The sequence below is a fragment of the Melanostigma gelatinosum genome (assembly GCF_949748355.1).
Source record: "Melanostigma gelatinosum genome assembly, chromosome: 17".
NCBI classification, from domain to species: domain Eukaryota; kingdom Metazoa; phylum Chordata; class Actinopteri; order Perciformes; family Zoarcidae; genus Melanostigma; species Melanostigma gelatinosum.
In genome coordinates this window covers 11754432-11769351 of record NC_136650.1, presented here as the reverse complement: position 1 = coordinate 11769351, position 14920 = coordinate 11754432, and the positions used below count along the sequence as shown (strand labels likewise).

The 14920-nt window shown below is 45.3% G+C and overlaps 1 protein-coding gene across 1 annotated transcript in view; it reads right to left on the bottom strand.

Moving 5' to 3' along the window:
• Positions 1-14920, bottom strand: part of jarid2b (jumonji and AT-rich interaction domain containing 2b) — a 96580-nt gene that overhangs the window by 15978 nt on the left and 65682 nt on the right. Inside the window, exons 4-5 of the mRNA XM_079287584.1 lie at positions 13291-13514; positions 2771-3013 (exon numbers count right to left, since the gene is read on the bottom strand). Of these exons, the coding sequence (XP_079143710.1) occupies positions 2771-3013; positions 13291-13514 (467 nt within the window). The remainder of the gene's footprint in view (positions 1-2770; positions 3014-13290; positions 13515-14920) is intronic.

Sequence of the window (14920 nt, the reverse complement as noted above, 5' to 3'; positions counted from 1 at the left end):
CTGCAAGGAGTGCAGCAACATGACCCTCTGCATTGAAGCTTGCCTTGATTCACTGTTGACATTTAGGAATTTAAAGGGTATATTTACACGCTTTTTTTCAAGTTCTGCAACCTAGTTCCTAATTTCTAATGTGCACAAGTTAAAACTAAAATAAATAAATAAATGAAATAAAAAAGCCGCTATAAAGAAAACAGGATGTTGTGGAAAGTTCCTATCAGGTAGCAAGGAATAAACACCCTCGGACATATACTATGTTTTCTCAGGCTACCGTCTACCTATGCCAATGCCAATATGTGGACATAAGTCTCAATACCCCCCCTGTAGTGCCGAATGGCATATGAACCCCTTGCACACCAAACCACAACGGCCAAGTGGAAAAGGAGCGACAGGGTTTTGGCTTACAAATAGTGCCCAATCAGTAAAATATGCACGATTTAAGGTGCGTATGAAAACGTCTTTATACTACATGTCAAAGAACCTGTTCAAAATGGACGCAGACTCCACCAACCCCCGGGGATGACGTTAAACAGGTCGAACGGGAGCGCGTTAATTGACAAACGCATTCAATAGCTCCCTCTTCAGCTTTAATGAGGCTCAATTCAAAGTTTCACGGCGTCTGACCATCAGCTGTATGGAAAGAATGACGGGAGGCCGAGGCGCACAAACACAGAGCATTTACAGCACACGTGCAATGCACATCATGATGATGATACGTGTGCACATCTCTGTCTACAGAAGACGCGTGTATATGTGCTACACTGTATCCACTCATAACCCCAAGTGGGCGCCTGCGAGTCTCTCGGGGCCCCAGCGCGATGAAAAATGAAGAGAAATCCTGACATTTTCAGAAGTGAGCTTAGCAAGAAACGGAGCCCAATAAAAGCTGTTTAATTTAGCAATGTCAACATGGCACACGGCCGAGTGGGGGAGACGGCGCGCTGATGAATGGCCTACAATGTAGGGTCTTTCCTGTCTCGCTTTACCTCCCAGAATAAAATGCTACCGTCTCCTCCCTCCTCCTCCCTCCTCCTCCCTCCTCCTCCCTCCTCCTCCTCCCTAAGAGCCCATGCAACCCTGCTGGAGGGTGGCCCAAGCTGCGTATTAAAGTGTCACATTTGACAACAATCTTAAAACCACAAAATGTACTGAGGTGTGTGTGTGTGTGTGTGTGTCTCTCTCTTTGTGTGTGTGCCTGATTCCCAACACAGCACAAATACTGTCTCAACACTGGAGCAATGACCCTGTCTTGACTGTGTGTGTGTGTAAACATCTGTTTCAGTGTCCTTAACCCCCCCCCCCCATCTCTATTGTTCCCTACTAAGTATATCTGCTTATTTCGCTCTTATCTATTTATTTAGCATATCACAGTGAAGGCGCCGAGCTGCTTTGCAAACAGTGTTGGTATACGAGATAAGAAAGGAGACTAAAGCTGTCCTCGTGCACACAACAAGCCCGGATTTGGTCGAACAGGTTTCACTATCCTAGTTCGTGCACCTTCTGCAGATATGTGCATATGTACAGTTTATGTTTCAAGCTGCAGCTACAGATGTTCACGAAAGAATGAGTATTTATGCTTGTTTTGGGTGGTAGACACTTGTCAGTGAAAGCTACAAAGGCAGTGCACACTTCTCCAAGAGTTCATTTCAAACAAATCTATGGACCTCTCTCCCTCCTTCTCTCTCCTCCTCCACATTCCTCTTGAGAGGATGAGAGAGGAAAGAGCTGAGCAAAGCGCTCACCTTTCCAACCTTTCTCGCGGCGATTCTACCTAAAAGGAGGACGCATAAAATCCAGCTGTTTTGTGGGGGAAACACCTGGCCGGAGGGATTGTGTGTCTCTAAAGTCTGCCAGGGAGGGAGGGCCTCCAGGTTACAATCATTTCTCTGTTGCTTTGTTCAAATAAAAACCTCTAGGAGCAATATTATGGATCCTATGAAATAAGTACACCTTAGACCTTTTACACTGCAAAAACAGTCTCCAGCTCATCAGTTTGTATCGATGATTGAGCCTCAAAAGCCTGATTGTCTTAATAATTAAAATCTGCCTGTGAAGTAAGATTAGTTTCAAAAAATACATTTTCTGGATTACAAAACAAAAATCACTTGACAAGATGCAGTGCACTTGTTTTTACAGTTATCAATCTTTGGATTGGGAGTGAGATTCGTCTTATGGGCTCAGTTGCATGCATGCAGCTTCCTAAATGTTGTGCACAACTGCGAGTCTGTGTATTCGTCCAAATGTCTACTTGCCCCAAGGGGTGTGTGTGTGTGTGTGTGTGTGTGTGTGTGTGTGTGTGTGTGTGTGTGTGTGTGTGTGTGTGTGTGTGTGTGTGTGTGTGTCGAGGGCCCCGGCCAGCTGTTGCAGTGCGTGCATAAACACCTTGTTAGGGCTTAGCAAGCTAAGTGTTAATTGGGGTGGAAAGAGTTGATGCTATGCTAACCCGTGTGACTTACCCTGTCTCTGCAGTGGAGAAAGCAAGAGTGCAAACTTCGGAAATTGGTCACGTTCACACACAGAAACAAGCACGACCACTCTGTCCACTGTCCCATGACTCATTCTGTGCTCCTGTTTGGCCAAAGTTTCTCTCTTCCTCAGTTGCATTTCTCCATCAATCACTGTCTTTTTTTTTCCAAAAATGGATCTTTCCATTTCTCTTTAGTTATTCTGCTGGTGCATCATCCTACCTCAATCTACCTCACCTCCTTTTTCATCCATCTCTCTCTTTCTTTTTCTGCTTTTCCCTGTCAACCTCTTCTTCTCCTGCCCTTACCGTGCCCGTTGAGCGGCTGCCTGGTGGGGAACTTGCCCTTGCGGGGTGTCGAGTGGCAGGAGGAGGCCGACGCTTGGCTGTTGCTTCCCCCACCTTGAGAGTGGATCCCACCTCCATTCCTCACCACCACCACCTCCCCCTCCTCTTCCTCCTCCTCCTCCTCCTCTTCCTCATCGTCCTCCAGGTCCTCCTCCTCCTGGGAGCTTCCGAAGTAGGCCATGTTGCTGGGTAGGGCTGATGAACCTGAGTGCAGAGAGGTGTAGGAAAGGAGGAGAAAGGGCACAGAGACGGGGAGATGAATAATAAAGGAGGTGGGTTGGGAGAGGAGAGAGAGAGCAAGAAAAAAGAAATAATTACAGTTTGAAACAGGCACAGAAAAACCCACTCAACAGCAAACACCTTTTTTGAGACCCCCAGCAATCTATGTGTGGAAAAAAAGTTCATTCTAATCTCTGAAATTACAGATGAATCAACATCAATAAACGAGTAGTGAAGTATTAATGTAAAAATAGAAGCTGCCAAAGCATTTGTGAATAATGGTGATTGTGCTGCTGTCATTATCCCCGCTGGTGGCCTATTGGAGCTTTGTAAACTGCTCTGCACATAGCGGCTCCATTGTTGCATTTGCACACACACACACACACACACACTAAAACGCACAAACATGAGGACACACACAGCACAATGTTCACAAAGCATTGACAGTTTTACTCAAACTGCATTTATACTGGATCTGATTTTAGGCTCTACATCCGTTTTAAAACAAAAACGACCTCCGTCGGCATCGTTGCCATTGATACCAGCACGCCTTAAAAGGAATATCACGTGACTATTCACGTACACCGGGCATGCGGGTGCCGGTGTAAACAGGACATAGATCGATTGCTTCGTGAAAAAATATATATACGACAGCGTAATATAGTCGTCTTTAATTATGAAAAGCCGTGCTTGATACTTAAAATATTCGCTGTGGGTCTTGCGCTCTCTCTCTCTCTCTCACACACACACACACACACACACACACACACACACACACGCACCAAACTTACTTTAAAGGAACACTTACACATCAAGGTTTACTAGACTATGGGTCCATAAATGTGGTCAACACACGTCTCTCACTCCCTCTCGGTTTCGTTGTCTGTTTTCTCACTCTCGGTCTCTGTCGTACTGGAGAGCGATTGCTGCTATTGTTGTGCAAAACAAAATAACCATGAATAAGGAAAGGCAAGGCCCCCGTTTTGCGTCCGTCGTCCGTCTCAAAGCCGCCAACCGTGACGTCAGACATCTGCTCCGTAGGTCACGCCGCCCGTTAATCGCTCCAATAACAGCTGCTTCCCTTCGCAAAAATGCAGACTTTAACTGGACAACAGCTGCTGGTAAAGACAACAAGGTCAGCAACGCCTGTCACCAGTTGTCCATGTTGAACTAACCTGGTAGTCGATCGACAATCAAGGATGTTGTTGTTTGTGATTGTCACGTGATAGAGGCGTGACGAATCAGTGAAGGACACGTTGTGACTGCTAAGAACCAATCAAGTAGCGTCCGCGGGTGTCTACGTCATCGTTTGCAACTTATCCGTCGACGCTCATCCACAACAGGAAGTGACCCCGGAGTTTTCAAACGTATCCGTTTTCGGCGCTCTACAACTCGTAGGCGTAGTGTGGACGCTCAGTGTAAGCGCAGCAAAAGATCTGCTGTTTAAAATGGAAACCTCAATTATCTTCCAAATCACTTCTTAAAATCTGATATCGACCATTTACCGGCTGATCTTGCGTTTATTTCTGGTGGTTCTCCTGTAAATGCTTCCGTTTCTTGTTGCAATGTTTTGCAAATGTCACTGCAAGACACGAGCAGAAGTAGTGGTGGTTCTAGCAAAACTCGTTGCATAACTTTATACAGTGGAGAAGGAAAAGGAGAGGATGACGAGCAACATATTCTGATGGCTAGAACTGAGCGCATGTAACAGGGACTTTTCCACAGAGCCTCCCGATGCCGACAGTTTTATTGACACACATATATACCGTACATGTGCTCAAACAGCCAACTCTGTCCAAGAGTTGCTTTAGAAAACCAAAAAGTCACTGCTAACATAATCCCAAATGTACCGCTTTCAATCTCTCCCCCGATTGGAGACGAAAAGTTGTCAATCCCTCTCTTTCCGTTTTCAGTCACACTCGATCACTTTCATCGTCATCTCTGAGAAATCTAGCTGCGCACGTGCTGGAGGGAGGTAAATGGTGTTTGGCAGCGGATAGCCTATAACGTTACAGCCGTTAGCTGAATGTAGGCACACACTCTCATGAAAGGTCATAAAGCCCAAAGCGATGTTATTAAATCTCATAATGTTGCACTCGTAAATCAGTGTGCAAACAGCTGCTCAACTCCTACAGATGCAGGAATAAAAAAAAGAAAGGAAGGCAGGCTCGTAGAGTGTAGCAGTAGCGACTGGCATGCGTATAGTTTGCCTCGGTGCGCTTTCGGACAACATCATCAAAATCTGCTCGGCAACGGGGCTGAACTTTGCCACAACTGAAACAACAGCCCAGGAGAACGCTTCAGTGCTTGTGTGAGTGTGTTTTCCAGAGGAAAAGTAGCTCTGCAAGGCCAGTGTGAAGAAGAAGAGAAGATGTCTGTGACCGTCAGCCTTCCCTTTATACATACAGTATGGGCGGCTGAGAGGTGTATGCATGCCTGTGTGTGAGTGTGTGTGACGAGAACAGTTGGCAAAATTGAATTAAAAATCATTTTCTGTCTGTAGAATTAGATTTAGAAATGTTTAAACTGTGCGTTTGGTATTATTGATTTATAGTTAACTGGAACGTGTGGTTATGCAACATCCTCAGCCTTGATTGTAGAGTTCTTTATGAGCAGGAAACACTGGTTTTTATTAATCCTCTATAAATCGATTGCCGAGCATGAGCAACTACTGTGGCTTTTATCACCCTTGTGGAGGCCATGGTTTTTTAAAAAGGGCCTTAATGGGAAGCAATGCGTGATTATAAGTCAATTTAAATAATGTTAATCCTCGGAAAAACAGGCTGAATTTAACTAGCCCGCATGAAGATATACAGAGCACTTAAAATTACGGAGTGAATTACGAATTAGCCAAGCCAATTATTTAATTAGCACTCTTGTTTTGGAGGGTGCCGAATACTTATCTTAGATTTTACACATTCAATACCTTATTAAGGGGCTTCATACAAATAGAGAGATAACACAAGTATGACACCAAAATGATTACATGTTCTTATAGACTTACACGAGGAATACATATTAGAATATTAGAAACTAGCAGCAAGACTTCACGTGGTCCCCGTGTGGATACAGCTTTCAGAATGAGAGGATACATGAATGAATGGATGTTTAGTAACCAGTCTTTTGGGATCAATATATGTGCAACATGACACAAACAGTCACGCTGTAAGTGGACAATGGAGCTGAGCTTGGAAACACTTGTGTGCAAGTGTTTACACTCAATACATAAATGACACCGTGACTAAGACTGGGCTTTCCCAACGAGAAAGGAAAGGACATGTTACGGCTTAAAGGGATAGTTTGGATTATTTGAAGTTGGGTTGTACTCGGTACTTATCTACAGTCAGCGTATTACCTACAGTAGATGGCGCTCGGCTTGCCCCAGTTTGGAGAAAGAGACAGGAATACTGACACGGGAGCAAAGCACTGCTGTGGACAGGAAAGCGGCACAACGTGCTTTAGCCACCTAATAGGAAGGCCAATTTAACATGATCGATGTTTACTTGCACAACCTCAGAAGTTAGCGTCGCCCAACTAGCCAACTATCCCTTTAACTGCTGCTCTCCAGCACCATGCAGACAGAGTACCATTCTCCTTTAAACAGCCTCCAGTGCAGAGTAAAACAAGAACATAGGAATATAAAGTCCTTAAGGAACACTGTGAAAGCTGGAAAATCCCCGTTCTTCTCCCACCAACAGACTGCTGCAAGTCTGCCGTTGATTTGATAGATTACTTTCCGCTTTTATGATGCGAGCATAAAACAATAAACATATTGAAATAATTAGTCCAACTTTGTCTTCAAAAGCACGAGCTACATGATTGAACACAGATTCACTTTCATTTTAAAGTGCAACAACAGCTTTTACTGGCCAGTCGGGGGACCTGTGGTTCCCACATGTCGCATCACATCCATTCTGAAAGCTTAGTTTAAATTTCATTCTCGTATCAAGCTTTTTCAAAGCACAAAGAAAACAAACACAGGCTGGTAATAATAAATCTGGTTGTGCCTTGGATCACACGTTTCACTCAGCAGCTCTGCCAGTTTCTAATTATCTCCTCAGAGAGCCGGAGAAAACCTGTAACAGCAGCAGATTCCCTGAACAGATATTTATGGAGTTTTACCTGCTCTCTTGAACTTCTAAAGGAGATCTGCAGGGCAAAAAGTAACCGTTCAACAGCAGAGAAATATGGCTCTCTTATATTCCATAGTAACCCACATGGTACGGCCACATGGTACGGCCCCTTTCTGTGCAGGCAGGCCGCTGGCCAGTGTGTGTGTTTATGGTTTCTTGGCACACAGCATCTTAAGAAGGATGCAGACAATTATACGTGGTTGAACCCGTGTAGCAGTGCCACTTTGTAGGACAATCTTCTGGCATTTAACCAGCGGATCAGCCCTCAGAAGTTGGGTGACTGCAGCAGACCGACAAACCCGCGGCTACAAAAAGCCACACACAAACACACACACACACACACACACAAACACACCACACGGACACCTCGTTTATCTTGGCGACAGAGCAAACGCTCCTCTCTTAGACCAAACAAACACACAAAGGCGGCCGAGACACACACACACACACACACACACACACACAGCCCAATCAGCTTCTAATGACCTGCTTCATTAGCTAAATGGCTGTAATTTACTGCTCTGAACAGGGGTCAGAGGGCCAATGGCAAACAGACCACAGGGGCACTCAGGGGTAGAAATGGTTGGAAGTGTGTGTGTGTGTGTGTGTGGACCTTAACAATATGCCTGGGAAACAGTTTAACGGGTAGCTTTCAGGATTTGGGAAGGAAAGTAATCCTTCATTAATTTTTATGGTAAGACAACATATATAGAGTAGAAAGTGAAAAGAGGAAGAGAGGTGGAGCAGACGGCGAAAGTGAGAACGAAAATATGAGACGGGGAAATATCAGGCTGCAGGAAGAAGCGGAACGGCAGAAGACAAGGCCCAGACATCGGGCAGGAACAGATGTAACAACAACACAAATCTAATATATTCAAGATCCCCAAAATAAGACCGTCTAGGATTTTGGAGAGCGGGAGAAGAGAGGGAACACAAAGAAAGACAGACGGTCCAATTCAGACCACTGGCATCCCGACTATGGGAGTGGCTGCATTACCGGAGACCCTGAATCCATCAGCTCAGCTCCTAGAAAGCACACATGAATGCTCATATAAACACACACACACACACACACACACACACACATATATATACACACACACACACATAAAAAAAGCATATCTCAGTCCTTCTCCAAGACCTCAAACAGGGCTTGAGCCCACTCCCCCAATTACGCCATCTTTTCATCCACCTCATTCCGTGCTCAGACAAATCATAATTAGGTCTGAAAGATTCTATTAGAATTGTCATTTTTAACGGGGCTCTTGGGTGGGTTCTGGGTGGGGGCATAATTACAAACCCTCCATTCTCTGGCTATCCTCTTTTGTCCCCTTAACTGGAACTGAAACAATGAGGACAATTTAAATAGTCAATCAGGAGGTTTTAGCTGCCATGGGGACATGTGGACGTGCTGACTTAGAACAGAGTGCCAAATGTGTGCACAGGAAGTGGGAGAGCTGCTATTTTTAACAGGGAAGGTCAAAAAGGGAGCGAACTGCAGGTTCTCTGGCATGGAGCGGAAAGTTATCTTCTACAGCTGAGCTCTGACAAACCGTTCACTCGTCAACAGCGGAGAAACAGAGCATGACAGACCGAGAGGTTTAGGGATTACTTCTCCCGATTGACAATCCTTGATGTCAGCAAAAACATTAACCCCACAATCAGTGGCTCTGCACTTGGAGGAGAAAGCATAATCAGTCTGTAAGACGAAACGTCTGCATCACGAGTGACAAGAGACTCAAAACTCTGCTTGTACAGTTCCCAGGCTTTAATCAAACAGCAATCATACATTAGAGAGAGGAAAGTACCGTTTCCCCGGGGGAAATGCAGTTGGCACAGCAACAACGCACTTGAGACACACGAGTCGCTGTCAGACTTAAATATCGTGTTCCCAGGAGTGAAGATGTGCTCCTAGTTAAGCCAGATTCTAAAACAATAAAAATACCATCAAACAAAATCAAATCCAACAATCGAACTAAAGATAGAGGTCCCAAGCACAGTTCTCCAGCATTGGCAGTCTTTTCCTCAAAAACCAGATGTGAAAAGTCCACATGCGTCGCATACGTGTAATCACGTACGAGGGCTCTGAGGTCTTTGGTTCACTGGGTCAGCGCTGGAGGTTATGCAAGCAGAGCAGAGGAACTGGACCCGCTGAACCGGAGAGAGAGGCACCACGCTGGGGCTGGCAGGCATGGAGGAAAGCCCGGAGGGCACCGAGGTAAAGGCGGCAGTGCTGCACATATACGGTGCTGGCACACACACACACACAAAGAAAACCACACTCCTTGAAATGAATCTTATGCAAGAGCCTCATTTCCAGGAGTGTGTGTGGGCAGACAGTTATTCATTTACACGCTAATCTATTCTTATCGGAAAAAATCATAAAACAAACAATGCCTGATATTTATTGACGAATATGAATTAAGGAAGCAACCACAAACACTTACATCGATGACTGAAAGATTGTGCCGTTTACTTAAATAGTGGTTGAGCTCAATTTTGGAATGAAACCGTTGGATGACTTAGAAAACCTGGAGCGGGCCAACACTGAGCACAGTCTGCTCCCGTCAGTGCTGCCCCCATCCGGCCGACAGCGTCACTACACCCTCTATGTTTCCAGAGGCAGACGCAGCCAGAGGCGGACTGTCTGGCTACCACCCAAATGGCTTTCTCCATGGATATAAACAGTGCAACTACAGGCCTGGGCCGCACATAAACACCATTCTGAGAGCACGGGCAAGGACCGAGCACTCAGCTCGTGTGTGTGTTTGCAGGAGAAAGAGATGAGCAGTGAGATAAATATAGAATACAGAGGCCCTAGACAGTGTGGGTGGTGAGCATACATGATGTGCATCCTTCCATACACAAGACTAGGTTACTAGGTTACTCCCACGTTGCATCAGAATCATTTCCTCTGATACAGCAGAGGGGGGGGGGGGGGGGGGGGGGTTGTTTATTAAAAACTTGGATTCAACTCAACATGAGTATTACGCAGAATGCTGGAGAACTCATTCTGACAGCTGCATAAAAGCAGATGAAACATGAAGGATTTGAAGCTGTAAAGTGAGCAACAAAGAATAAACAACTGTTGTGAAAGCTGAACTCTTAAAGGGACAGTTCACCACAAAATCAAAAATACATATTTTTCCTAAATGTAGAGCTATTTATTAATCTAGATTGTTTTGGTGCAAGTCACCTAGTTTTGGAGATATATATGATATATAATGTATGCCTTCTCTCTAATATCATGGGACTATGCGGTACTCTGCTTGTGGTGCTCAAAGCCCGAAAAGAAACTGCAATCTCTCTTTCCAGAAATAATGACCCGGTTACTCAAGATAATCCACAGACCCACAGTTCCTACGTGAAGCTGCTCAATGGAAGAATATGCGTTTCTGATTTTGGGGTGAACTGGCCCTTTAAGTCCTGATTTCACAATACGGAGTGACACAGGAGTTCTTTTTTTGTTGCTCACTTCACAGCTTCAAATCCTTCACGTTTTAACAGCTTTTATGGAGCCGTCAGAATGAGTCATGATAAAAGCCTTTTGGGGTGAATGCATATTGTTTACCAGATAAGAAACGCAAACACTGCAGCGGGTGTGTGTGTGTGTGTGTGTGTGTAAACATTGTGAACGTTTGACCTGGGACAGACCCCAGGAATCCCCACCGATAGAGTTTTAGGGTTGAAATGTTGCTAAATTAACCACTATTACTTCCAAAAAAATAAGTCAGAATCAAATTGTAAAGAAAGACGTAGAGAGATAATGGATTGGAGATTTCAATAATATAGATAGAGATCCTGTCGGAGGCATTTTGGCAGCAGACATGAAGCAGCCTAATGTTTGTGGCGGTCAGATCACCAGAGAGACATGTATCAAGATCTTAAAGGGGATTTGGGGTTTCAGAGGATATCAAAGACTCGAGTCCCTTTGAAAAGATTAACCAAGCCAACACTCGTAGACTGTGTCTCATCATACACCCTGGACACACACACACGATGGCGGGAGACACAGGAGATGAGCAGGACATCAGTGGGTGAGCATTGAATTTGCACTCACGCACACGCTTCCACGCGTACATCCACTGACACACAACCTCAAGGGCTCGGCTGACATTCTCCCGTGGCCTTCCCTTGGTAAGGGTCCCTGCATGTGGGTCACATGAGAGGCCAAGGGGAAAAACAGAGCAGAAGAAGCCCGCACAGGAAAATGTCATCCTCGCAGCATGGACAGTTAGTAGACACACACACACACACAGAGAGTTAAACTGGATCTATAAATACAACAGTAAAGCAGGGAGTGGCAGAGTGGAAAAAGCCCGGTGGAGAACCATTCAATCGTTAGCTTAGCAGCATAGCTCTAAAATTAGCAAGAGTAGGGCAGTAGAGTACAGCAGACCACACACACACACACACACACACTCACACACACACCAGCTTGCAAAGCACCATTCCTAACCTTAATTACAAAGACAGAAAAAGCAGCAAAACTGAGTCAGGACCAGCCACCTACACCTCATTAGTTCACCGCTCCACATGGAAGGCTGGAGTTAGTTTAGCACCCAGAGCCCAGAATAATATCAACTTCAAAGTACATGGGACATTATATCATGAGCCTATGTACCATCCTGGCCTATATATGCAAATCAAAGTCCCTCTCACCAAAGGCTTCAGTCGATTTTAGCAACCTCCAATTATGCGTTCTTGAATGAGCCCTGTAAGGTTAAAATGGCGTTCCGTAACGGGAGCATTGTCGTCAGAATAGCAACGTATAGCCATCACAGCCATCACGTCCCAACAGATTTGAATCTAAATTCGACTCTCCCGAGTCTTTAGCCTACTTTGTAAGACGGGCAGAGGTTAATGATGATAACAGCAAATTAATCTGAAGCGGGGGGGGGGGGGGGGGGGGGGGGGTTTGTCTTCCAAATTAGTTCATTCTGGCTGTGAGGACATTGTTTAAGAAAAAGGAGAGAGAGATATTTAACAAAGGATGAAATGAAGACAGCAAAGAAAAGTCACGACCAAGGTTGCTTGAAAAGAAAAGAAAAGAAAAACGGCCCTAAACTTTGTATGATTGTTCAGGCCTTGAATGAGTCACTCCCTCGCCCTTTGAAGAGGGTTATTTGAGACGGCCATGAATGTGAGGTAGAGCTTATGATTAATTGAAGTGTCCTGTGACGGGTCATTGAGCTTACATCTTATGGACAAGTCCACCTATATAAAGGACATTTAGTAAACTGGAGAATGGGGTTGTTCAAAACGTCTATTTTACCTTGTAAAATCAGCACAGGGAGAAACTAGGAGCAAACTATTAATTATCGATGGAGAGAATTTAGAAAGCATACATGTCTGTTTCTATAAAACACACACACACACACACCTCGTAAGCTGCTGCTAATGACTCTGCCATGACTTTTCCAGTTCACTTGACATTATAGAAGGTGCTACATAGTGTCGATGAACCTGTGTAGTGTTTGTAGTGTGGGGGCCTGTGACTGTGTGAGTACTAGATGCACCAACAGCTGCTGTGGTAGAGGGTGATAGGCAGGGTGCTAAAGAAACAGATAGTTGTTGAAAGGTAGGAGGGGGAGATGTGTAAGCTGATGAAATGCAGGGTAATCCTAGCCCTGGGCAAGTACATGCTTATTTGCAGTATGCGAGTGCGGTTATGTGTGCGTGTGTGTGTGTGTGTGAGAGAGTGGAAACCTGACTTAACAAAACTCATTGCTTGTGTATGCGTCTTTATGTGCATGAGTGTCTAAAATGAGTTGAATCAAAAGTTCAGGTTTCCCTTTAGCTCGTCATATGAGACAATCCATCTCAGCACTGGACTGCATGCACTGTTTGACAGGTCTTGGAAATGCTGGCTGTGTTCATTAGCTTGCAACCAGAGGCTTATATAGTGCAGGCCTCTCCACAGACAGCCAAACAGTAGCAAACTGTCCAGCCTCAGAATCAATCTGTAGTTTGGCTTTCCAGCAGAAACCCATGTTGAAAAACCTGTAAGACTAAAGCGAGACGTATCCGCGGCTTCCTCGCTCCACAAACATCCCAGCGTGCCGACCGCTGGTTGGTGGGGTCTGCATGTAATCGTGTCTCCGTCTGCTCCGCTCTGCCGCGTCTTACCTCTGAGGCAAAGGAAGGTGAGGAAGTCCTCCGTCTTGGGCTTGCGTCTGGACAGGTCCTGAACGGACAAGGAAAGGGATGATGAGGAGAGCGATGACAGAGACGTTGAGGGCACAGTGGCCAGGGCGGTGTTTGGGATGCCTGGGTCGGCCACCTTGACGGGCGTGGTGCTGGGCGAGTTGGGCTGCGACTGGGCAAACTTCCTCTGGGCCTGGAGACGAGGTCTGAGAGGGAAACAAAAGAAAGAAAGTAACCGATATGTATTACCACGATAAAGAGAACAGCCATGGCCGCTGCAGATAATAGGAAAGTTAATACATTTGATCAGATTTTAAAAAGATATGCACCACAGGACTTAAATCACATTGTATTTGATTGTTTGAAATCAATCATACATTGGTAAAAAAGCACGCAGATACCCCTACATTAGCACAGTGTCGTCTTGGTATCGTACACCCGGTAGGTAGAGATGCTATCATTCATCAGCGGAATACAAAGTAGTATGCGGCCGATTCAAATCACACTTTTGCTTTTTTACATGCACGAACACACGACGTACTCCCTCGTCGTTTTCATTACCATTGTCTCACTGTGGAGCGGATCGCTGAAACAATCACCCCGTCGTGAAGAATTGATCACCTTTGTGTACGAGCATTCCTTCACGAGCACTCCCCAGCTCACATGGTCATTCAGTGAGTGTTTGGATGTTTTCGCATGTAAATGAACGCACACACACACACACACACACACAATCCTAGACTACCAGGGGCCACATGAACCAGCAAGCGGCCTCAATCGATTGGTGCTGCCGTGTGTGTGTGAGGATAGAGAGCTATGATAGAAGCAATGTGATATCCTGGTATTATTTGTCAATTTGCCGAGGACCCGATTAAAGTAAGGGAAGATAGGATCATGTCTGAGAACACCCACAATGCATTTGGTGCAGAGCTCCGATTACACTTCAATCAGAGAACAGTGTGGTGTCAAATTGTGTCGATTTCCCGCCGCGACATGGGTGTAAGCTCAATATGTGAGAAATTGAGAGATGATTGCACGCACGTTGCCAATGTGAGAAAACTCAACAAACAGCTGTTTGCACACGCCCCGTTTGTTTACAAGCACACGCCGTAAAACACTCCGTAAACAAAAGCCTGCGACTGCGATCAGCTCGGGCCTTTTATAGGTTGGTATTCAACAGCACACAAAAGTGATCCGCATTCACACAAATCTAATTGGCTTTGATTTTGAGTCTCCAAAACATCCACCACAACAAATACAGACTTTTAGTCTCCAAATAAATGTGGCAGCGAAAAGTAGAATCACTCATTTTCCTGATAGAAGGCATTATAGCGCTAGGCGCATGAAGGATGTTTTCCCCCTGGTATTACAGAACAAAGAACACGACAATTCAATCGGCAAAGCACCACAATGAGGAAAGGTGTCACTTCACACACAGCCGGGATCTAGTTGCAAAATGTGGAGAGAAAAAAAAAGGGGCGATGTCGTCGCCTGAACTGCACGTCCACGAGTAATAACACAGGAAGGAAAGGCAAGAGGTTTGTTCTCGTCTCCAAAATATAAACAATAGTTTGCATGGGCTTAGGATCTTGCGATCGGGTAACGCGCTTTT